At 40.0% G+C, this 23530-nt stretch overlaps 1 protein-coding gene across 5 annotated transcripts in view; it reads right to left on the bottom strand.

The window, feature by feature from the left end:
• Positions 1-23530, bottom strand: part of DYM (dymeclin) — a 212316-nt gene that overhangs the window by 150805 nt on the left and 37981 nt on the right. For all 5 annotated transcript variants that reach the window (XM_069001243.1, XM_069001244.1, XM_069001245.1 and 2 more), the window contains 2 exons: positions 19222-19347; positions 16712-16854 (listed from right to left, as the gene is read on the bottom strand). In XM_069001243.1, coding sequence (XP_068857344.1) covers positions 16712-16854; positions 19222-19347 — 269 coding nt within the window. The remainder of the gene's footprint in view (positions 1-16711; positions 16855-19221; positions 19348-23530) is intronic.

Raw genomic sequence — 23530 nt, 5'->3', positions numbered from 1 at the left:
TGTGTTGTGCTTGTTTCAAGTATGTGCCAAACCACAGTGAAAATCTAATTTTAAATTAATTAACTGGAGAACTCTACATACATGCCGAAGTTGAGTTCTATAAAGCTTCTATCCTCTAAAAATTGACTTCTGCAATTTGCAAATATGCCAGCTCTTAACATACCAATAGGATGCTGGAATGACTTAAAAAATTACTCCAAATATTTGAGCATGCCATGAGTTTCAGCAGACTGGTGGTGGCTGTGGTGGGGAGAGAGAATGCAAAACACAGAGGGGAAAAAAAGATGCTATTAAAAAGACAGGAAGAGAAACACTGTAAGAGTGATTGAGAACACATTATTTTCCGATACACAAACTGCAAAAGCTCATAAGGTTATTTTTTCTTCTTCCAGTGAAAATACTAAGAAGCCAAATGGCAAAGATAAACATTTTCTATTTAGCAAGGACAAAAATTCCACAAGTAGCTACATATTATATGACAAATCATTATTCTGACTAGACAAGCTACACAGGATTACATTTAAAACATTTTAGTTGACTACTATGGAAAATAATTATTAAATTTTATTCTCTATATATTGCTCAAAGAAAGTTTACCTTCAGGTCAGAAAAACTTTTATAAGTTGACAGAGTGCACCAAGGGAACAGGAAAACCATGGAGGAAGAGACAAGACTAACAGTTTACTACTTATTTTCTTCATATCACTTGATGCACTGATACAGTAAACTCCCACAGTCCCATGAGAGCCCATATTAAACATAATGTATTTTCTATTCATAAAGCAGCACCAGCATAAATGGCAAACACACCCAGACCAGCCACACACAATAGCCTTCCCTGCATTTGTTCATTTTAATGCTGCAATTAAATCACTCGGCTCTACCAAGTGCTGTCACCAGGACTTTGTTTTGTGAGTGCTACAGCAGTTTAAAATTGTTTGTTTGGGAAACAGTACAACTTCTGCAAAGCTTCACAGTGTTTTCAAACTCGGGATGGGGAAGGCAAATATATCTCAGAAAAGGAAAAATTTATATAAATCTTCATTAATAAGCAATTTTTACCAATACAGCAATTATAACAAAAAATGCACTGACAGCAGCCACAGCATGTTAAAAGGTTGTAGAAAAATTAAACAGAACATTGGGCAAGAATAGGAACGTGGCTAATGAGCACATTTTCCATCTAGGCTAAGACTATTTCAGGACAACTCTCTTAATTGCAAAAATGTAAAATGATGCATTTCCAATTGCATAAAGCCTTTATATAACAAGCAGTTCTCTAACCTAGATTACATGTGATTCCTGTCCAAAAACAACAGTGACAACAATGAGAGGCTCTATAGCTTCTGTCCATCTCCCAGGCTGCTTGCAGCAAGAAACAACGAACACCACCTTGAGGGTGATGTTGTGCAGCAAATCCCAAACCTCACTTTTAACAGAAAAGACAGCACACAAAATCCCCAAACTGAAAACAGGAGAGAAAGTCAAGGAGGAGAAAAAAGCCTGAAACCAGTAAAGATTTCTCCATAGCAAAGTGGGATTATCTTTAAGCATGTTGGCAAAATCCACTCAATGATCACCAAACTATTGCTGAGATTGGCTGAAACAGCAGACCTGCCACTAGAACTTGTGTGCAGACCTTACATTTGATTTTGGGAGCAGATACTCCAGATACTGTTTGAGAGAAACCTTAGAAAACTAATGCTGCTTCTGAAAATGCCAATGGAAGAACACCTTGCCACCTCTCACTTCTTGGTCACAAGACAATTTAAAGAGGTTGACTAGAAGTCATCTCCAAAGCTTTATCATTACAGTCATCTGATTCATTCCACAAAATGTTTGGCAACAGGAAAGCTCATGGAGAATCACAAGTAAGGTCAGACTTAATAGCAATTAAGTTCCCTATTTAGTCAAGAAAGGGAATGTGTCTGCTTGGTATAGCCCTAGACTTGCCATTATTCTATTAAGGATTCTGCTTCATTAGGTGGGCTTTTTAACTCAAAACAACTACTCCAGATTTCACAGATCAAATCATTATGGTTGGAAAAATCTCTCAGGTCAAGTCCAACCATAAATTTGTTGCTGTTCACTTGTTTTCTTGAGACTAAATGACTGGATCATTGAGGAAACTTACAAAAAAGTTATTTTCCTTTATGGAGGTACAGATAGAATCACAGAATGGTTTGAGCTGGAAGGGTCCTTCAGGATCACCCAGTTCCACCCCTGCCATGTGCAGCGACACCTACCACTAGACCAGATTGCTCCAAGCCCAGTCCAACCTGGTTTTGGACACTTCCAGAAAGGGGCCACTACATACTAACACAGAGTGGCTCACCATGAAGACCAGCCACTCTGTTTGTCTTTCCAGAAAGGTTACAGCTTTTGAGGACAGAACTTATTTCCAATATCCATAATTTCCACCAAGTCAGATTCCCCCGTGAAGATACAACTTTATGGTAAGTTTGGACTAGTGTCTGAAAAGCTCTGAAGTCAGCCATACATGTTTGGACAAAATGTTGTCTGTCTATGTCTTGCTCTCCATATTGCGATGTGGAAAAGCAGCACTCACTTCAGCAGGACAAGGAGTGGCTTTGTTTCATTCTCAGTGCCCGAAGAGTATCTTGGGCTAACAAGCCCTACACAACTTCAGCCAAGTACTAACATCAAGAAGTCTAAAATCATTGTTTGAAATACTTGAAATTTCAATTTATCTGACTTTGCAACCACAGGCCAATCAACCAACTACTAGGAAGGGGAAATTTTATTTTTACTTTTTCCTCCAAGAGATTGCAGGTGTAAGACTTGCAAGCAGTTGTTTAACTTCTGCTGATCAACTGCTTGGAATAGATGTTTGGGAACAAGCCCTCCTGCTAGAATTTAGTATATATTATATACTAGGACATAAAACTTCCTAGAAAATCTTCTGGATGACGAAAATACATGTGTTTTTAGCAGTGTACTTACAGATTTACAACTACTTTTTCTATGAGGAGAGCGTTTCCAACCCAAAGGAATCTTTATTCCATTCACAGTACAGGTGTTATTTCTAGTTAGATAATGCAGTTATACAAGTCATTTTTGGACTAGTCACTAGGTCTCAGAAGTATGATGTCAAATTCTGTCAATCAGAGCTGTCATAGGCATTCAAGCTGCTCTGCCTGACTGCTACCACCACCAAGATCATAAACAGTTTACTAATATATCCTAGCAAATACCCTTTATACAACTTATTGTTAAACTCATTCCATTTTTTAAATTGCCAATTACTATTTTATTTTCCAGACATGTTTTTATAGCAGTTGTTCTCTTATAATTTCAGTAATTAAATGAAATTAAAATGTAAGTTTCTTGTACAGGTAATTTCTCATGAATATCATCATATCTGGCTCACTGTGGCACTACAGAAATTTAATGTAGTTCCAAACATTATATTTTGAAAAAATTCAGTTCTCTGTTGAGTAAAACTGTTTTCTTTTGACTTATTTTGTTCCTCTTGCCACACTTTTCTGTAAGAAACATCACTTAACATAAAAGACCCAAGTGTTTGTTGCTGACCACAGAAATGAAAGTTCTTCATAGTACATTTCAATAACTAGATATGAAGAAATTCTAAAATCACTAAGGTTTTAGCTCTTTCATCTGAAAAATGTCATGTATTTCCTCAGGACTGGAGGGGCTGGGGACATTTTATTTCAACACTCCCACTGGGCATCAATGTACTCTGCATGTGCTGTACCACATGACATACCTGGTTTGCATCTGGAATGTTGCACCATCTGTCTCCTTCAAATGGTTAAGTTTTTTAACTATGCATTTCTTCTAACTGTAGTTTTCTGACTGTTTTCAGCATAAACTGTGTTAAAAACCCAATACCAGTTCAGCTGGTATTCTAGGAAAAATTAAACACTCCTCTGTTTCCTCCATCACTATGGATTCAGAGCATGATCAAGAAGTGTTCCTACTTTCCTTGGAGCACTTCATACCATTGCTAAAGCTAACCAGTTGAAAGTTTAGGGTCTCATCTCAAAAGATTTCCTCTGAAGCTATTGGGATTCTGCACGAGCATACAATCTCTCTGTGCATAACCAGACCCCAGAACCAGCAGGACACATTGCAAAGCCATAAATACACATCCTTTGCCATGTACAGGAACATGAAGGCTTTTATACCACACAATCTGCCATCATCGCCTACAAAAGAATTCTTAGGAAGAAATTCCTGCCTGTGAGGGTGGGCAGGCCCTGGCACAGGGTGCCCAGAGCAGCTGTGGCTCCCCCTGGATCCCTGGCAGTGCCCAAGGCCAGGCTGGATGGAGCAGCCTGGGATAGTGGAAGGTGTCCCTGCCCATGGCAGGGGGTGGCACTGAATGAGATTTAAGGTCCCTTCCAACACAAATGACTCTATGATTCTGTGATTTTATGATTAATGGTAGTCCTGGGGGTTTGCTCTATTTCCAAAGAATGGTATAGATCCTGATAAGTTTACACAAAACCTTCAGAAGTATTTAGAGAATAATCTAAGACCAGCTTATGCACTTAGAAAAAAAGACTCTTTAGACATGCAGCCTCTAGTAAAATTTGTGTTTAAGAGCTTTACCAGTCCCAAAGAAAAGTTTGCAAACCTAATAACTGCAATACAGGATCTTCCTTGAGAGCACAGAGAAAATAAAACAATGAAGATGGTCCTCAACAAATTATTCCACTTCTCTCTTATTTTACTGGCTAATCCCTCTCCCCACTTTTTTTGAATCTCACTACATGAAGCAATTATGCAAAAAAGCACTACAGGCACCTATTACATGATTGATACAGTAAGAACCAGTTGTGAAAGAGCTATTTCTTGCCTGCAAAGTCCTAGTTCATTTAAGCCCTAATTCAGATCTGCTGAAAACTAGTTTGTTTTAAAGGCTTAAACGAATTTATAAATCCACCTTTCCCCAAAGGTTCAAACCTAGCTGTATGACAGATATCACAGAAAGATTTGTGTTGGAAGGCACCTTAAAGACCAGTTCACGCCACCCTCCTGACATATTTTGTGTGACCTAAGACCAACAGGAAAGTAAAAACTCTCTGTTCAGGCTGAGAGTACAGGCCCATGTGTTTATCAGCTACAGAGTCTCATACTGCTGAGCAAAAATCCAAAATATTAGCTGGAATGGTATGAAATTCAGTCTTTTAGCAATTACGAGGAATTATTCCAGAGTTAGACTCATTCTGAAATTTTTCATTTAGACAGAAAATATTATCCTGTTCCTGACCACAATTCTCTTATGAAACCTAGTTTTAAATTTATTACCTACCCAATTCAGCACAAGAGTGACAAGGTCTCAACTCTGTCATTATTAATATCCACAAAAGGAATACAGGGTTTGGATCCCAGCCAAGGAAAATCTGTCCATTGTACTGCAGCATTTCTACCAGTAACAGTCTACCTCAAACCTCATAAATGTTCAGAAAGAAGGGGGAAAGAGAGCAGTGCTCGGCACAAAGGAAGAAATGCTATCTAGAGATCTAGAAAGGCCAAATATGAAAGCATTTGCTTAACATGCTAAATAGAAATAATATGCAGGAGCCTGTCAGACCACTTGCTCTCCACTTGTCACAAGCAAGCCCCTAATGATATTCTAACGAAGGAAGTTTTTTACCATTAACTCTTGGATATACATTCACATCAGGAATGGGTTTACATCACAACAGTAATTTACATAAAAGAGCCTTCATGTCATCCAGCCAAGTAATCCCTGGGTTAGAGATGTCAGAGTCATCCTCGTACCTACAGCTACTCCACCTTCCCAGCTCCACAACATCCCCATTCATTGTCTTACATGACAGAAACAGAAGATGGAAAGGACCCGGAGACAATATGGGAAACTCAGGCAATAAGAGATTTGCTTCTGCATCTGCCTCTCATCTATCTCGTCTTTCCCTTTATTTTACACAGCTGTTAAATATACAATACTTAGTTTTATTAAATTCCAATATTTGTTGATGAAAGATAAAATTAATACAGTTGCATTCCAGCTATGGTGCTGGTAACATTTCTTCCCTCTTGCTCCAGCCCTTCACCCAGTCAGCAGCTGAGTCTGCACAAATGCAGAACGTCACTTCAGTCTAAGCCACGTCCCCTCACCTGTGACAGTCACCATCAACCAGACATTAACTGACAGAGCTTGGCAGCAGCATGACTCTGGGATTCATGTATATTCAAAATCCAAATAAAAATCTAATTACTTAGAAGCAAGCAAAACTTCACACTTTCCTATAAGGATAATAATTGAATTTCCATGTCATGCAGAAATTTATTTTTCAATAATGGAAATCCATTCTTTTCAACCAGGATGTCTATTCCTAGGTGCCACATTCTTTTCTTGTTAATAGTATTTTTCTTTCCCCAAAGTGAGTCACTCTGGAAAATGCCATTCGCTTGAAAGAGAAAAATTGACAAACAACCCCAACTGTCACAAAAATGAATGTTCATGCTCAGTGCTACAACTACCACATACCAATAACTTAAACCTCAATCACGAAAGTACCAAATTACTCAACAATAGTAACTGGCCTCAGGACAAGGAAATAAAACTTAAATCTGCAACTGTGAAAATAGTTCCTACTAATACACTGCTAGGCACATGATCTGTTTGGCTTTGCTCTGCTTTGGCTGGGAAGTCTTTCGCAGAAAGACGGAAAAAGTTTTTGATGGCTTATTCAAAAGGAAAAATAGCCATTTATCAGGTTATGTAAAAATCTCATACTTGTGTTGGAAACTACAGTTTGGCAGAACACATTCAATTACCACTGGGTCTTCTAGAACATTAGGTAAAAAATAACGATGGTATAATCGCATTAAGGATTTGTCTTTGTTGGTTTAAGACAAAGATTTTAGTCAAAGGCCTCATTAAATCTTAGCTCATTCTGTGCAGAGCTTAGCTCCTCCGTGAGTCTAGAAAAACAAGGAAGTACAACTATAATCCATAGAAATAAAAGAAAGATGGAAAGACTTCCAAGTTTTTTTATGCTTAAAAGCAGAAGAACGTTTTCCCTTCTTGAATAAAAATTATTCATTAGAAACTACAGCTGTCAAAATGAAATTATTTGTGAAATCAACTCTCAAAATCAAACACTTCAGTCCATACAGGCAATACTGCAAGTATGTGCTCTTAAGAACATACCCAACAAGGCTCCAGGGAAAACATACTCTGAGCCACATCCAGATGGTGTGTGGCTCCAGTGAGGTTGTAGTACCTCAAAATTACAAAATTAATTACAGCCAGGATTTTCACAGTGTTTCCTCCTATCACAGAATGGTTTGGGTTGGAAAAGACCTTAAAGCTTCTCTCATTCCAGCCCTCTGCCACGGGAGGGGACACCTTCCACTAGATCAGGCTGCTCCAAACCCCATTCAGCCTGACCTTGAACACTTCCAGGGATGGGACTTCTCTTATCCTTCAAAATATTTTTGTCCCGCATTCTGCAAATTCAATGTATTCTTTGCATACTGACCACAATAAAAAAATGCAAACAACTGAATTTAAAACAAGGTTGCACAGGAAAATAAAAGCACAGTTTTATGATCTGAGTCAAGGACCAAAGCTGCTGTACACATCCTCAAGACTGCAATTTTGAACTGCAAATGTACACACAAATGCACACAAATATTTTCATTACAGATTAAAAAGAGTCAAGTGTTCATCTGACACTGAGTTTTGGCGCCGGTCAAAGTTTTGCTTTCACAACACACTTTTGTTTTTCTTCATTTCCCTCAGAGATGCAGCAAAACCTACCACAGCCATCATCTCCTAAAAGCACAGTATTCCTTTGCACCATGCATATTCAAAAGCCAGAATGACAATTTCTACTTGCATTAATGACTTTTTCATAGGAGTAGTTAATTACCCATCTCCTTCTGGACAGGCGCTTAGCACTGGCAAGACAGGTACCACTTCCTGCAAGGAATACTCTTGTCTCATAAGTACTACTACTAAATAAGAGTTCATCTGCAGGCTCCTTAGGTAAACTATTCTTTATATTTAAGCACAGCAGCTGAGTAGACTAACATCACAGATTAAAGCTTCTCCCGTGACAAAATTATTGAAAGGCAAATAAAACTGTTTCAGAACTTGAACTAATTTTATCGTGACACAGAACTTCCGTATCTGAAATGTGCCACTCCTACCACAAGTCCATTCTATGCTCAACATAATTGGTATCATATGAATAAACTCTTTCACTTTGTACATGTCAAAAAGTCTACCAGATTTCAGGAGTTATTTGGGTTAGAATACAGATTTCCCTTGCAAATGCACTAAAAAAAAAATCCATCATCATTTATTTTGGGGAAGGAGCAGAAGCTAAAAGTGAAAGGGAACAGGGAACTAAACAGAAAGTACAGAGACACCCTTTCCTCTACCCTTGCTTTACCTACAGTGCATCAATAATAAAATAAATATAAAATCTTAAAGAAAAAATGCAAAATAACATGATAGCTTCACAGAACTGGTACTCCAGTAGCCTCCTGGAGAAAACAAACCACGCAGAAAATGGAGCTACCTAGCTAATCCATATCTCCAGACAGGCAGTGCACAGCATCGCCTTTTCATTCCTTTAGTCTTTACACACACGACCAATCAATAAAACCACAAAATTTAACTATTAAAAGGAGCTTCACACATCAGGCAATGCAACTCCCCTGCTCTGCTGAACATGGACAATGGTTAAAATGAGTGATCTGATGTCTGAATACTCCCACTCCAAAACATGGCACAGACATCTGGCAGGACAATGAAAGGGAAACAGTTAATGTGTTATTCAGTAACATGTAATTTATTAACAAATGCAGCTTCGGATGGATTTAATCCATGAGCAGACCTGAAAAGCAATTTTTAAGAAAGAACAATAAAAAGCCAAAGAATTTGTCGTGCTTTATCAATGTTCCGCTTCCCAACTTGAAATGCATCTCAGTTTGTCTTATCCATTCACTTTCCAACCCGTCCAGGGCACTTGTCAGTTATCAAACATGAAGTTTAAACTTTTCATAACACGGCATCAGTGCATCTGGAACCAAACAGATCATCCTTTTTCCTGACCAATCCAACCACTTTCATGAGAAATCATGCAGCTAAACACAACAAGCCTCAGCAGTTTAGTGTAGATATTTTCAAAATCATTAATAATAAACCCCTTATGGAGTTGTAAGTTATAGGTGTTATTTTAATATCCAATATTAGTGCAAAAAACCCCAGTCCTTTGAGGTGTTAACGTTACAAAGTCTGTATCTGCCATCCAGAAGGAGGACAATCTAAAAGTTCAAGATCATAAAACGCTAGAATGGTTTGGGTTGGAAAGAGACCTTAAAGCCCATCCAGTCCGAACCCCTGCCATAGGCAGGGACACCTTCCACTATCCCATGTTGCTCCAAGCCCCATCCAACCTGGCCTTGGACACTGCCAGGGATCCAGGGCAGCCACAGCTGCTCTGGGCACCCTGTGCCAGGGCCTCCCCACCCTCACAGACAGCAATTCCTTCCCAATATCCCATCCAGCCCTGCCCTCTGGCACTGGGAAGCCATTCCCTGTGTCCTGTCCCTCCATGCCTTGTCCCCAGTCCCTCTGCAGCTCTCCTGGAGCCCCTTTAGGCCCTGCCAGGGGCTCTGAGCTCTGCCTGGAGCCTTCTCTTGTGCAGCTGAGCACCCCCAGCTGTCCCAGGCTGGCTGCAGAGCAGAGGGGCTCCAGCCCTGGAGCATCTGGGTGGCCTCCTCTGGACTGGCTGCAGCAGCTCCAGGTCCTTGTGCTGTTGTTCCCCAGGGCTGGGGCAGCTCTGCAGGTGGGGCCTCACCTGATCACAGTATCTGTTAACACTGTACAAGAAGCACAGCAGCCTATGGGGAGAAGGTACTGAACCTTGAATTCACAGATTTCGGACTGTTTCTTAGGCAGCACGGATGGTCAAGCATCTTTATCATTTGAAATGTGCTCAAAAATGAACTGAAAAAACACTGGCGTTTATTAAAGCCTTTTCACAGTTATTGCTAAAATAAAGATTAGGTAGGAAATGAACACTCTTGTTGACACTGCATGATAAGGTGAAGAGTTATGGATTCCTTACCATCCTTACCAATTGAAATTTATAGGACTTTACGAAAAAGTTGAGTATAACTGGTTTTTTTGCTTGAGTTTGTTTTTTTTACATAGCTGACTATTGACATTCTCTCTAATTATAAACATTGTCTTTATCTCAATTTCAATTTCCATAATTCTCTAGAACTAAGAATTTGGAAAGCAAGAAATACCTCCTTTTCAGCTATATAAAACTCCTTTTTTCTAGCCCTAATCCTTGTGAAGTACCAACTTTTAAAACTTTGTTACAATATATCAGCTTGCCTCTTGGTTTCCTTTAATAAGCAATTTCCCCATAAGAATTAAAAAAAAATCATTTCTGACCTAATAGGTTTTCTCTTCTCTTTTATACTGGGTTATTTGAAGCTGCTCAGGTTTTGGAATATCAGGGTAAATGTCACGGAGATAAATCACCGGCACACCTCGTGAAACTTGCTGCAGCGGTCCCAGTAAACAAGCTGAAGCATATGGTTACAATTAGGGTTTGTATGACCACAGAAATCAGAAGCTCTAGTCATGAACCACAGCCTCGATGTGCTGTGCACTGATGGTCCCTGCTCCAAACAGCTGACAGGCTACAGAGAGCTACAGCACAGCTCCCAGCACACCACAAGCCTGTGCAGTGTCAGGTAGACATCACAGAAAAGAGGCTTTACAGATTTCAAAAACACATAAGCCTCCAGAATGTTAAGCATGAAAAATTTTGTCACTGTCACAAGGGTGGAGTGGTGGCAGCCAAGGGTCCCCAGGAGCATCAGCCTCTCCAAATGAAAGAAAAAAACGTACAGTTTCACAGAATCTCAGAATGGGTAAGGACGGAAGGGATGGCAGTGGATCATGTGGTCCCAGCTCCCTCCTAGAGCAGGGTCATCCCAGAGCAATGGTACAGGATTGTGTCCAGATGGGTCTGGAATATCCCCAGTGAGGGAGGCTCCACACCCTCTCTGGTCCGTTTCAGGGCTCAGTCACTGCGCAGAGCAGTTCTTCCTCATGTCCAGGTGGAACTTCCTGGGCATCAGTTCCTCTGGTGCCATTGCTGGGTCCTACAGAGCAGAGGCTGATCCATGCTCTGACACCACCCTGCACATACTGATGAGACTCATCAAAGTCAATGGAAGATTTTTAAAATTATCAAGCCCAGGAAATGAGGGTATAAATTACTCTTCTGGGAAAGAATGCTTTGCTGTCACTACCATCAGTGTATGTGCAAAGAGCAGAGTCCACAGAACAAAGCCCATGCTACCTGTGCAGCTAGTTCTGATTAATGGTGGTTAACCATTAAGAACATGTTGGTGAAGCTAACAGGACTGATCAACAATTTAATGGAATCTCAGGATAGCTTGAATTGGAAAGGACCTTAAAAATCACCTCATTCCAAACCCCTGCCATGGGCAGGGACACCTTCCACTTAACCTCCAAGCCCTGTCCAACCTGGCCTTGGACACTTCCAGGGATCCAGGGGCAGCCACAGCTGCTCTGGGCACCCTGTGCCAGGGCCTCCCCACCCTCACAGACAGCAATTCCTTCCCAATATCCCATCTGTCCCTGCCCTCTGGCACTGGGAAGCCATTCCCTGTGTCCTGTCCCTCCATGCCTTGTCCCCAGTCCCTCTGCAGCTCTCCTGGAGCCCCTTTAGGCCCTGCCAGCGGCTCTGAGCTCTCCCTGGAGCCTTCTCTTGTGCAGCTGAACACCCCCAGCTGTCCCAGGCTGGCTGCAGAGCAGAGGGGCTCCAGCCCTGGGAGCATCATTATTTCTTAATTATACTACAACTGTTCTGGTTTCAGATCCTTGTCATTCAAAGTCCCAAGAGCTTAGTGGAACTGGGGTCAAATGTCACCAGAAGTGCTATTGCTGTATAATCATTCTATACTCTCACATCACTCAAATACATGAAGATGAATTAGATTTCAAGAAACAGAACATACACAATCCAGTGCATGTCAAAGGAAGTGTCTAGGAGCTTGATAGTGAATACTTCTCTGGCCTGCAGAGATTCCTATCAGACACAATGTATTTCTGTACTAATGTGATTAAGGCAGAAGGCGAGTTTTTGTCATAAAACCATGAGAACTCTCAAAGGGGACACTGAGGCACTGCTCAGGCAGCAGCTCTACCTAATTTCAGACCAGCTTCTGTGGTCCTTATAGCACCCAAGCACAGATGTTGGGCAGGATGAAGCCACTCTGGTACCAGTTTGCTGTGCAGCCCTTGCAGATTGCCCCTGCCACAGCTACACAACCAGTAACACTCAACTACTTATTCTCAAAGTACCTGTGCTTGAACTGCAGCTGCACACTTTGCTCTGCGTCAGGCACATCTTCAGGGGAACTAAGAGAAAGGTTAAAGATCTGGAAACTACCTCCATCTTCCCATTCAGACAGGTGAAAATATCACAGTTACAGTGTCAAGAGGATGACACTTACAGACTGTAAGCAAGAAGGAACACGAACAGACAGAACTGGGAAAGAAAGCTCAAATGTACATTTCCATTGTGGTGGGCATGAACAGGCAATTAAGCATTGACTAAGCATCACAGATAGACACCAGATCTGTGACACATCACGAAAAGGATCTGGAAGGTAGAAGCAAGCAGAGTGAAGTACTTGTTAGCAGAAATAAAGGTTGGTAAAATCGTAAGAAATAACAGATACTTTGTTAGTACCTCTTTGTGTCTCTCTTCTGTGATATATTTCAATGTAGATATTACAAATCTGGCTACATAAAATTGAAGAGGAAAAAGATATTAACATAAAACACTAAATATTAATAAATAGTTTTCTTGTAAAGTTAAAAATTACCATGAAAATGCTTCTATTAACCAGAAAGTAGCACAAAAAAAAAAAAGATAAGCTATATTGTATATACTGTATATAAATCCCAGATGTACAACAGGATATCCTATGCTGAACAGCATAACGCACAGTAAAGCAGATATTTACCTGATATAAAGTCATTAATGGCCAGGAATGTTTGTCTAGCTCCAAAGAGTACAGACATGAGAAAAAAAGCCATCACTGACCACTACACACTGAATTCTGCAATTTCTATTAATGCTACAACAGTACATTTGTGTGGCAGATTAGTTATGATGAGGACTTAGGTGATTAATGAAGCTGAATCTGGTTACTGACTCTGCTTTAGCTCCTTACAGATACAGCATTGTACCCCTCACATCTATAAACACCCAAACAGCACAAGCCAAGTCAATTAGATCCCACTGTTGCAGTAACTCCTTACTTCTGCCAGATGCATTAGTGTCTGGGATTGTTTTTAACAGCAAAGTATAAACTGGATCAACTATTTCAAAGGAAAACATTTAAACTGACTTATTTTTCAATAGCCTTGAATAGCACTATCATTTCTCTGTCTTAGCACATCATCTGCTTGGCAGTTCCTCACTCTAACAAGGATTTTATTTTGCAAACAATAAAATGACTAATTAATAAAAAATTGCTTGTCCACAAAAAGTTGTCTCAACTTAGTTGACTGTAGACTATGAATTGGCAAATGTTAATAAATCTCAAGAAAAAAGAAGAGGGCACTTAGAGCCAACAAAAAAACTTGGGTTTGATAGTAAGTTGGTTCAATGTGCTTTGTGAACCAAGAATAATTAATTTCTAGTTTCCAATAAATGAGTTTCTAATATCTAAACTCTCCTGCCATGCATATTAATGTCATTTATGCTTCACAACACTGCCCCAGATCTAGCGGCACTTTACAATTACTTTGCACACCTACTGAAAGACCACAAAGACAAAGCAAAGTTGACTCAGTAGAGAAAAATCTCCTTTATGAAGTTACAAAAATAAATACCATTATTTTTCCCCTCCTTCCAAAACCACCATTGTTTCTTTAATTATCGGAGCATAACAGAACTGGCAGGACAATCCAATCCAGGTATTTTATATCCAGGATGGAGAAAGGTCCTTGCACAGAGGCAACTTGGATCCAGTCAGAGGCCAAACCAAGAAGTAATTGGTGTGAGGATGTTGGCTATGTGGTTTCAGAGTTAAGGAAGCTCACGAGAGAAACAAACACAGGCTACAAAGGATGAAAAGCAGGAGAAGGTTAACTGTGGGAAAGGGTAAAATTCTGCTCATATTGTGTATAATTATCACTCCTGCTGAATCACAAGGAAGGAAAAGGAGGGTGGTTCTTAAATACGGTGCTTGTAAGAGTTTGTTGATCTCCTGCTGCAGTGCAAGTGACTATGAAACATGAATAACATTACACATGATCATACAGATGACAGTGGTATCAAGTTAAATAATTAACAAGTACAATAATTATTTTAGGCCTCAAAATTTCATACTGAAAATATTTTTTTTTTAAACCAGGCTCCTATCTCCTTTCATCCCAAATAGATTATATTTAGACTACTTCAGTAAACTTACTTTAAGCATTATGGTGGTATTTAAAAGGCAGTGAGCAACACAGGAGTTTTCAGTTCTTCCATTCTTTTTTCAATCTCTCTTATGTAAAGATTACAAAATACACAAAAGTAATACAATACAGAAATCAAATCATAGTTTTCCACAGCTGTTCATTGTTTAAAATTCACTTCTGTTTCCTAACAGATTATCAACTCGTGTTGCTGCATTTTCATTTGTGCTGCACTCTACCCATGTACCTGATGCTACACGAACCAAAGTACTGATTTGCTAAGAGTTAATTCAGAGATAAGATAGGCAATTATGCCATTTACTCCACAATCCTACCGTGTCCAAGTTTCACCTATAGTCCAACATCATATATAGGCAAATAATTTTTAAAAAACTTTCAACCAACCATCTGGGCATGGATAGAAAAAACATTTCTATTTTCTAACAGGATGTGGTACTTCTTTTTTCCCTTTTCACAGGCAGGAAATTAGAAAGCTCTTTAAAAAGGCTCCTCTTCTTAAAGCTTTAAATGAAGACACTTAATTTGCTGGGCAAAGAGATGGCACTTCAGGTACTCATGAAAGAAGCAAGAAAACAAGCGTAGGCGTTTGCCAAGGTAGTTGCTAAGGGAATGTTTCAAGAGGAGTGAAGGAGGTGGGAGTGTAGAAAGAGACAAGAACAGATGTAGGCTGAAATTTTAAGAGTTTGCATTAAGAAATGGAAACTTGATATACAACAAGTAAAAAGTCATGGGGGATATGATGTGAGAAGTGTTACAGAGGGAGGCTGGAGTGGTGGCAATATGGATGGATTTCCAAATCAGTCAAATAACCAGAAGAGGGGAAGAAGTGTTTTGCCTGTGGCTGCACTGAGGCAGAAAGATACTACAGAGATCAGAACTAGTAATAACATAAATAACAGCAATTATTCAGGTAATAACAGGTACTAAAATATGCAGTAAGAACTGCAAAACTACAAACCAGATACTGAAAACTGCTTTAGAAAAACATATTAAGAGCAATATCCCTTTGCAATTAAAATGAAGGAAAAGAATATACCTGATGGGACTCGAATAAAGGAACTGTAAGGAACAATTTAATTAATCTGGCGTGTGTGTAAGTGAATCGCGAACCAAGGCACTACTTCGCGCTGGGTTTATGTTAGAGACAGAAGCCAGGCGCGGCCGCGGCGGGTGTAACCCGGGGCGCAGAAGGAGCTGAGCGCAGCAGCCGTGCGCTTTTACTGCCGCCGTGAGGAGAGACGCGGGCACTGCCTCCGACTGCAAATCCTGGCAGGCCCCTTGCGGCCTGAACTCTAATATTCCCTCAGGAGGCTGCCAGTGAATGGATTTCACAAAAGAGCTAAATAAATAGTATCGGTTTTAACAGCAACTGACTTGCAAAGTGTTCTCCAGTTTATCGGGGAGAAACAAAATAATATCTACCTTTGCTGTTAGCAGTGTATTATGTTTTATTCTTATTTGGTGGAAAAGAAAAAACCTCTAGGACGGATTTTTATATACCAATAAAACACATCTGGTGTGGGGAAGGGAGCAGCAACCAACCAAAATAGTAAAATAAAAATGAGAAACCTTTTTCTGAACAACAAATGGCATCAAGTCTTTGCTATTCTTCAGGCGGTATTTCTCTACAGCAAACAGTCCACATGGGAAAGGTCAGAATCTAGTCATACTAATCAGGAAAAAACATTAGTCAGCTTACTGGGAAAGGCACACGCTGTTACAAAAATTCCTATCTAGGTTGTTCCCTTACATCAAAGAACCCTCCTGGGACGGACCCCTTGAGACCACCTAGCCCAACCTTTTGCTCAAGCAGAGCCACAGAGCAGGTCACCACATCCACTGAGTTATTGTAAAAAATAAAATATGCACATAAAACTATTTCTTACAACATTTTAAGTAACTTGAAGTATGTGATTCATCAAATAGGGCACTAGTTGGTCGGTTGAGGGGTTTTTAATGTGTCAATAAAAAAATACAGGGACTACGTGATACTTTTACCATCTGCTGTCCTGCAGGTATAATTGCTTCAGATTCTAACACATCCCAAGACGGGCCATGCAGGCCTGTGGATAGCTTTTTTACACCAGTGTCACTTGCTGAAAAAGAAACGGGCTACAGGTGTGTCTGCAGGAGAGGGCACACGGAAGGCAATACTTCATATGGTCTGAAGTACAATTTATAGAAAATCAGACTCACTTGCCACCCCAGATGCAATTCCATAGAGCAGTCCTCCTCCATCTGTTTGCTGCTGAAAAACATGGGTCCCTGGAGGAGGGCTTCTCTCTTGTCTAATGAAATTATATAGCAACGTTTTCACAAGTCTGCTGGTGTATGGGAGACTGGAAAGGAAAAAAAACAAAACAGCTTTAGTTGACTCACAAAAATTGGCACAACGAAGTCCAGGTAAGGTACAAAGGCTGGCGTTTGGCATTAAACACGGCCAGTAACTCTCTCAGTGCTGACCAGACTGGAAAGGGAAAGAACACCAAGGTCTTGCCCATGCAAAGCTGCCCAGACTTCAGAAGGGGTCTGCAGGAGCATCTTCCACAGCAGAATCATGGAAACTGCCTTTTGGTTTTTGTTTTTTCAATAGTACTTTTAAGTAAACCAGTTAGTTTGTAGAATCGTTATATTCACTTACCTCAAGACACAACTGGAAAAATATTTATGCAATGGAAAGAAACACTGTATTTGTTCAGTTTTTACTCCATGCTCTGGTTACACAGAACAGGTAACAACAGCATCTCTCCACACACAACCAATCTTAAATGCCTTTTCACACCTCAAGGATTCCACGACCCTATGAATTTCCAAAGATCAATGAAACAACCGACATCATTTCAGTGAATCTGAAAAATGCCTGTAGAATTTGTTGGGTTTAACTGAAAAGTTACAGTATTTACAAAATGGAGTACCATTTCCACAGAAACAAAGAGCTGGTTCCCATCCCATCTGATTTAGAGCTGAAAAGACAGGAGCTCTGTTATGATGTACTCTCTAACCATCTGCAGAAGCCCAGAAGGTGAGGGGCTAATGTGCATGTCCCAAACACCGATAGATGGATGGTGTGGAGCCAACCAAGGATTTTTGGGAATAACAGCCAAGGATTGTTGGTAAAAACACACATGAGAAAGACCACGATGTGGCTGGAGAAGGGGCCTTATGGAGGAAGGGCAGCTTTTCTGGGACAAACCCCCCGGTTGTGGCTCCTGCAGAAAAGCACAGCCCGGCTCAGCGCAGGCGCCGGGGTGAGGCTGAGAAGGGCCAGGGACCGTAGGGGCGAACAAGACCATCCAAGACCCCAAAGCCTCCAACCCATTTCCAGAAAGGTCTGAAAGAACTGACTGTGAATGAGAACTGATTTGCACAAAAAGTGAGAAATGTCTCTCCAGGGAGGGGAAGCCTCAAAGGTGCCCCAAAAAGCCCAAGGCCCCAGGACATCCCATCAGCTGGATCAACACTGGAGCCAGGGCTGGTGATCTCTCTCTTTTTCCTTCTTTTCTCTCCCTTTCTTTGATCCAGTTCTCTCTCTCTCCCTCTCTCTCTCTCTCTCTCTGTGTCCCTCTCTTTCTCTCTTTTCACTGCCCCCCTCCCCCCCCTTTATCCAAACCCCACTGTACTTACCCTGGGATATCAGGGACAAACACACTGTTTTCCATGCCAAGTGTGTAATTTACTAATAGAACTTTGCAGACCCTCTGACTTTTGCCATTCCTTTTGATCATGAGCATCTACAAATCCTGGGTGCTCCCTTCTCCTTACAGGTGGGACATCACACCAGTACCCCTCCAGGTGTTCACATTGCTCTCAATTCCCAGTCACCAAATTCCCACATCTCTCTCCAGAGGCCAGGCACCTCCTACTCCCAAATCAGACCTCTTAGACCACATATGAACTCTTCCCCCAAATATTCCCCATTTTCCCCCAAACCCTCAATTCCTTCAGTCCAGAGACTGAAGTACCAGGACACCCCACAAATCCTGAGGCTCTGGCTCCATCCTGCTGCTATTTTGGGCTGAAGTCTGCCCTGTGCTCCAAGCTGAGCCTCCCTCCTTTCCCTGCATATCAGAACAGTATCTCTCTCTTACATTTAGTAGAAACTTCAGGAAACCAGACAATAAATACATTTATGAAAAATCTGCCCACATGGAACTCGAAGTTGAAAGAAGATGAATGAGAGCCTGATTAAAATGCATGTAAGCCACTGTAACAAAGTACTTGAACACAACCACCAACCTGCCAGAACAAGTGGTATTACTCACACAACCGAGTTTACCCCCGGCTAAGTGTTCCCTTCAGCTCAGCATAGCACGTCTTCAACTTTCCAAGGCCTGCTACTTATCTGCATGGCAAGAAAGCTCTAGCATTTCTGAGGGACCTGAGTTCTCTAGGCTGCAGTGCTACAAGACTCATTGCTGAATCAAAAAAACATCCTGAAAAGTAAATGCTGTTTTAAGTTAATGAAACTACCCTCAAAATACAAAAATTATTTCCAAAATAGTTTTACTGAAGACTGGGCTGTGAGATATCCACCTAAAACCCTCCAAGAGCCTTTACAGATGTTTGCTTTTCTGTTTTCTTCCTTTTGAGCAGAACAAATTTTCTATGAACATACCATTTTGCTGCCTTCTGTTTTCAGGTACAAACAACCTAAACAAGAGACCCATTTGCTTTGCTCTTAGACAAGACCCCAGAGCAGGACATACCATCGACCATGCATCAGGTATTTGTGAATGATGCTCTCTCGCAGAATCTCTTTGTGGAATAATTGGCAGGAGAGGAACACAATGAGAGTTGTCACGGCTTCCAAAGAAATGCTGTACGTAATATCTCTGCAGAAAAAAGGGGAAAATTACAGAGATTAATCTACTGGGTTGTTTACAAGCTGATTTCCAAGAATACTTGGTAGCTTCACCTGAAGTTATACACTGTGTAGCACAGAGTGTTTCAATTGGGAACATGTAAACAACAAATTCAAGAAAACCAGAATCATTTCATACCAGAAATGGGTTGTTTTTCTTAGAAATAAGCATTTTTTTCATATGCTAAAAGACAAAACAATGTAAAAAGAAGTATTGCTCGTAGCACTCAAGTTGCAATTGATAGACTTCTTCCTAAAAATAATAAATATCTCTCAGAAGTGTGTCCTTTGTACCGTTAAACAAAATTGTCACAAAACCATCATGCTAAGTGAGGAAATGAATGTCCACCTAGCTCCATCTGCCAGGAATGTAATACACAAATGCCAGTTCAAGTGTACAAAACGCTCAGGGTATCAGGATACCACATACATTGTTCAGTTTTAAATGGTATTTTTGAGGTAACAGGGAAGTAGAAAGTTTCAAGATATTACAGATAATCACAAAGAATGAGCTGCAATGCTTAAATACTGACAGTTCAGCAAAGTTCATTTAGCTCAGGCTGATTAGGAAAAGCTGTGCAGCAGAGTGGATGACAGGCACACTATTAAAAATACCTTGTGTTTTCTGTTCCCACCTCTGTCTATAATGACTTTGTTACAAATCTTGTTTTTAAAAGGGAGAGAAAAATGGCATTTGCCTCCTTAATCAGTAACAAATTGCAGACTGCAAGAAACCTTTTAAAACACAATGAAGTAACTTGGACATGAACCAGTATCATTCTTGCTTTCAACCAAAGACCATTTTTACGTCCTCCAAAAGGAGGTACTTCATTTGGTGCAACAGCACCATCCTGTAGTTCATTAGAAATATTGTTATTAAGTATTATTATTGTTACCACAAGTCCTTTTAATGTTTCTCCCACTGCCACTATTTAATTTCCACAGTATGCTTCACAATCCAGTATTACTAAGTTACAACAGTTTCCCTGCAACAATTACCAAGGTTTTTTGACCTGGGACCTACTGGAAATTCAAAATCTGTTTATTATTGCCAAATGAAAATATTTAATAGTATCTCTATTTCAGATTTTTAAAAATTCAAAACACTAAAGAACAAATCAGCATCAATGTTGTTTAATCAGTGGTGCTAAATTTTTCTTCGTTACAATGTCACCTTCCAAAAATTTTATTCTCAACAGTTAGAACAGGTATAAGCATAAAACTAAGCGCTCTTTCCAACAATGATGATTTGAGAATTACAGTGCAATCTCCCAAAGCAAAATCAGTTCACGCCAGAAAAAAATAGATTTTCACTCATCTCAGGATCAGAGCTGGTGTGCCTCACTGAAACACACAGGATTTTATTTAGAAGAAATCAGTCTAATTTTTAACACATTCAAATAGATTAATATTCTCAAGTGTGCTGCCAGGTATGCTGTAAATAACATGCATTACTGTGAAGTGTGAAAAGAAGAATTTCATGCATTACAATGCACTGACAGCTTAAATTAAACTCTTCTGCAGCAGCTCCAGGCCAGAGTTTCTGCAGAGGGTGCAGTTATTTACTCAAAGTCAACAGCAAACTGGAATCACAATTTCCTGGATCACAATCCACAGAACCACACCACCTCTGATACAAAAATGTTTTTAAAAGTGAAGGTTGTGCAAACTCACTGTTTTTCATTTTCTCTCGCCTGATTTGAATACCTGAACCCCAAACATTTGAAGTTATGGGTCAGGAAGAGACATATTGCCTAAGTAACATTTTCCTGAAAATCATGATGTCCTTTTGAATTACTTTTACTCTCTGCGAGTTACCTGACTTTTTGCCCACTCCTGAGGAAGTTCGCCAGTGTAAATGCTGGTAAGTAGATCAGGCCAGAGGTTACACTCTGATCTGGTTCCACTGCAAATTCACCTCAGCCAGAAGCAAGGTTGCACTAGGAACAGTTCCTGCTCCCTCTCCAAACCAGGGGCACTGTGCAATCCACCACCCACATGCATCCCGTCCCAAGCAAAGCAAAGAGGACTTGTATATATACATATCAATTATCAAAGGTTCAGCCACCAGCAAAAAAAAAATTAAGAAATGGTTTTCTATCAAAATAAAAACAACAGTTTGGAAAAACACTTTTTTGATATTACAAAAAGATATATTCAGACACTTATCATTATGACAAAGGCTGAGAATACAAGAATATTGTCTCCTACCCCAAGGTGATGAATGAAAAGGGTAATAACTTCATCACATACTACAACATGCACTGGGTCACTATGCAGAGAAGAAACAAATTTTGGGGTCTAGTATACTTTTTCTCCATTTCAATTATTCATTCATTTATTTTTATGATAACTGATACAAATGGAGTAGCAAATTTGAGGAAATGTTACAAAATTATTTTGTTTTGATAAGCATCAGCATAAAAAAATAAAGAGGTTACTGTACTGTATTAAGTACATTTTGTGAGGAAAAAAATCTGCTTTCAATATCCTTACATAACTCTGAAAGAAAATACAAACAGAAAGGTAAATTCAAGCAGCCCCACTTAGTGAGTTATTTTCTCTCAGTTCAAAACCCAGACAGGGCACATTTAACTGTAGAAACACTCCACTCAAACTTGTAGAATCTGTTCAAATTAAATCTGCTCTGACATAAACACAACCAGGGTCCTGATATCTGGGGTAACCCCTCAGGTCCAGTCACCCTTAATTTATCAGCACAAGGATAAAGCTTCAGAGCAAAATTATTTTCTCCAACAAGGGTCAAATGTACAGTTTTCTGAAACTCAAGCATTTCTAAAGGGTCACAAGAACTACCAGGAACCTCTTTCAACTTCAAAGAAAATAGTGTTTATTTATATTGAGAGACTATAGAATAGGAGGTCTTTTTTTTTTTATTTTATTCAAAGATATCGGTCATATAGTATGACTTTACATGGAATTTATGCTGATCTCCAACTTCCCCTGAAAACTGTTTGCTTGCAGATAAGGAGGAAACTAGAAATAATGAACTCATGTATCAATTACATGTCAAAATTATTTAGCTAGTTATTTCAGAAAGCCAGAATAACTGCATATTGTTTTGAGCTTCTGTGGCATTTTTTTTTCTTTCTCCAGTGTCTTACAAAACAAATAAAAAATCCACAGATAGAGATCATGCTCTGCATAAATGGACTTCATAAACCAATGTACCAAAACATGCAGAAGTCTTTTCTCTTTCTCCTTTCAGATTTTCTCTTTGGGGATTCATTAGTTATTCTCAATTTTTTCATCTTTTTCTCTCTCTCTCTCCTTTCCACGAGGAGATATATTCCCATAGCAGGTAGACAAGCTAGCAGATACTATAAGTCTGTCTCTCAAAACATGCATGTTTCACAAGGAAAGAATCTGAGATAGACCGAAGTCTAGAAATCATGGCAGTCATTTCTCTCCTGCATTTGGGTTCTCCTCTTATCACAGGTAGCTGTCCTCCTGGAATCACACTTCATATACAGTGACATCCTTGGACAGAGCAGGTCCAGGTTCTCACATGTGACAGCCAAGCTAAAACTGATTTCTGGCAACAGACCTTATACATAAACATTTTCTGTGAGGAAAAGACACATCATATCATATGTATCTGAGATTATGTTAAATTATGGATTCTTCATAGAATGAAGAGCTCCAAAATGCAAGATTCCTTGATACTAGCATAACAAATGTGTGCATGTATTTAACACGTTTAGTATCTACCTTTCAATGAAAAACTGATATATCAATGGATTCCTTCCAAAAGCAAACAATGCCAGATAATTTCAATAAAAACTTTCAAATTAAACAACCAAGGAGATGTTTGAATTACAGTAATCTTTAGATAACAACTCATTAAATCAAAAGACAAAAATTAGAATCACAGAATGGTTTGGGTTGGGAGGGACCTTAAAGTCCATCCAGTCCCACCCCCTGCCATGGGCAGGGACACCTTCCACTGTCCCAGGTTGCTCCAAGCCCCGTTCAGCCTGGCCTTAGACACTGCCAGAGACGGAGAGTCCACAGCCTCCAGGAAATAAATTCTGCTAAGTCAGCACCACGTTCCATCTTAATCTGCTTTGTCAAGTAGGTAACAGAGATGGTGGGCTCGTCTGGGACCTCTATAGCCGTGGCAATACTGCTTT

This window comes from Aphelocoma coerulescens, assembly GCF_041296385.1.
Source record: "Aphelocoma coerulescens isolate FSJ_1873_10779 chromosome Z unlocalized genomic scaffold, UR_Acoe_1.0 ChrZ, whole genome shotgun sequence".
NCBI classification, from domain to species: Eukaryota; Metazoa; Chordata; class Aves; order Passeriformes; family Corvidae; genus Aphelocoma; species Aphelocoma coerulescens.
Note: the sequence above shows the minus strand (reverse complement) of the source record. Positions and strands in the feature narration are given on the sequence as shown.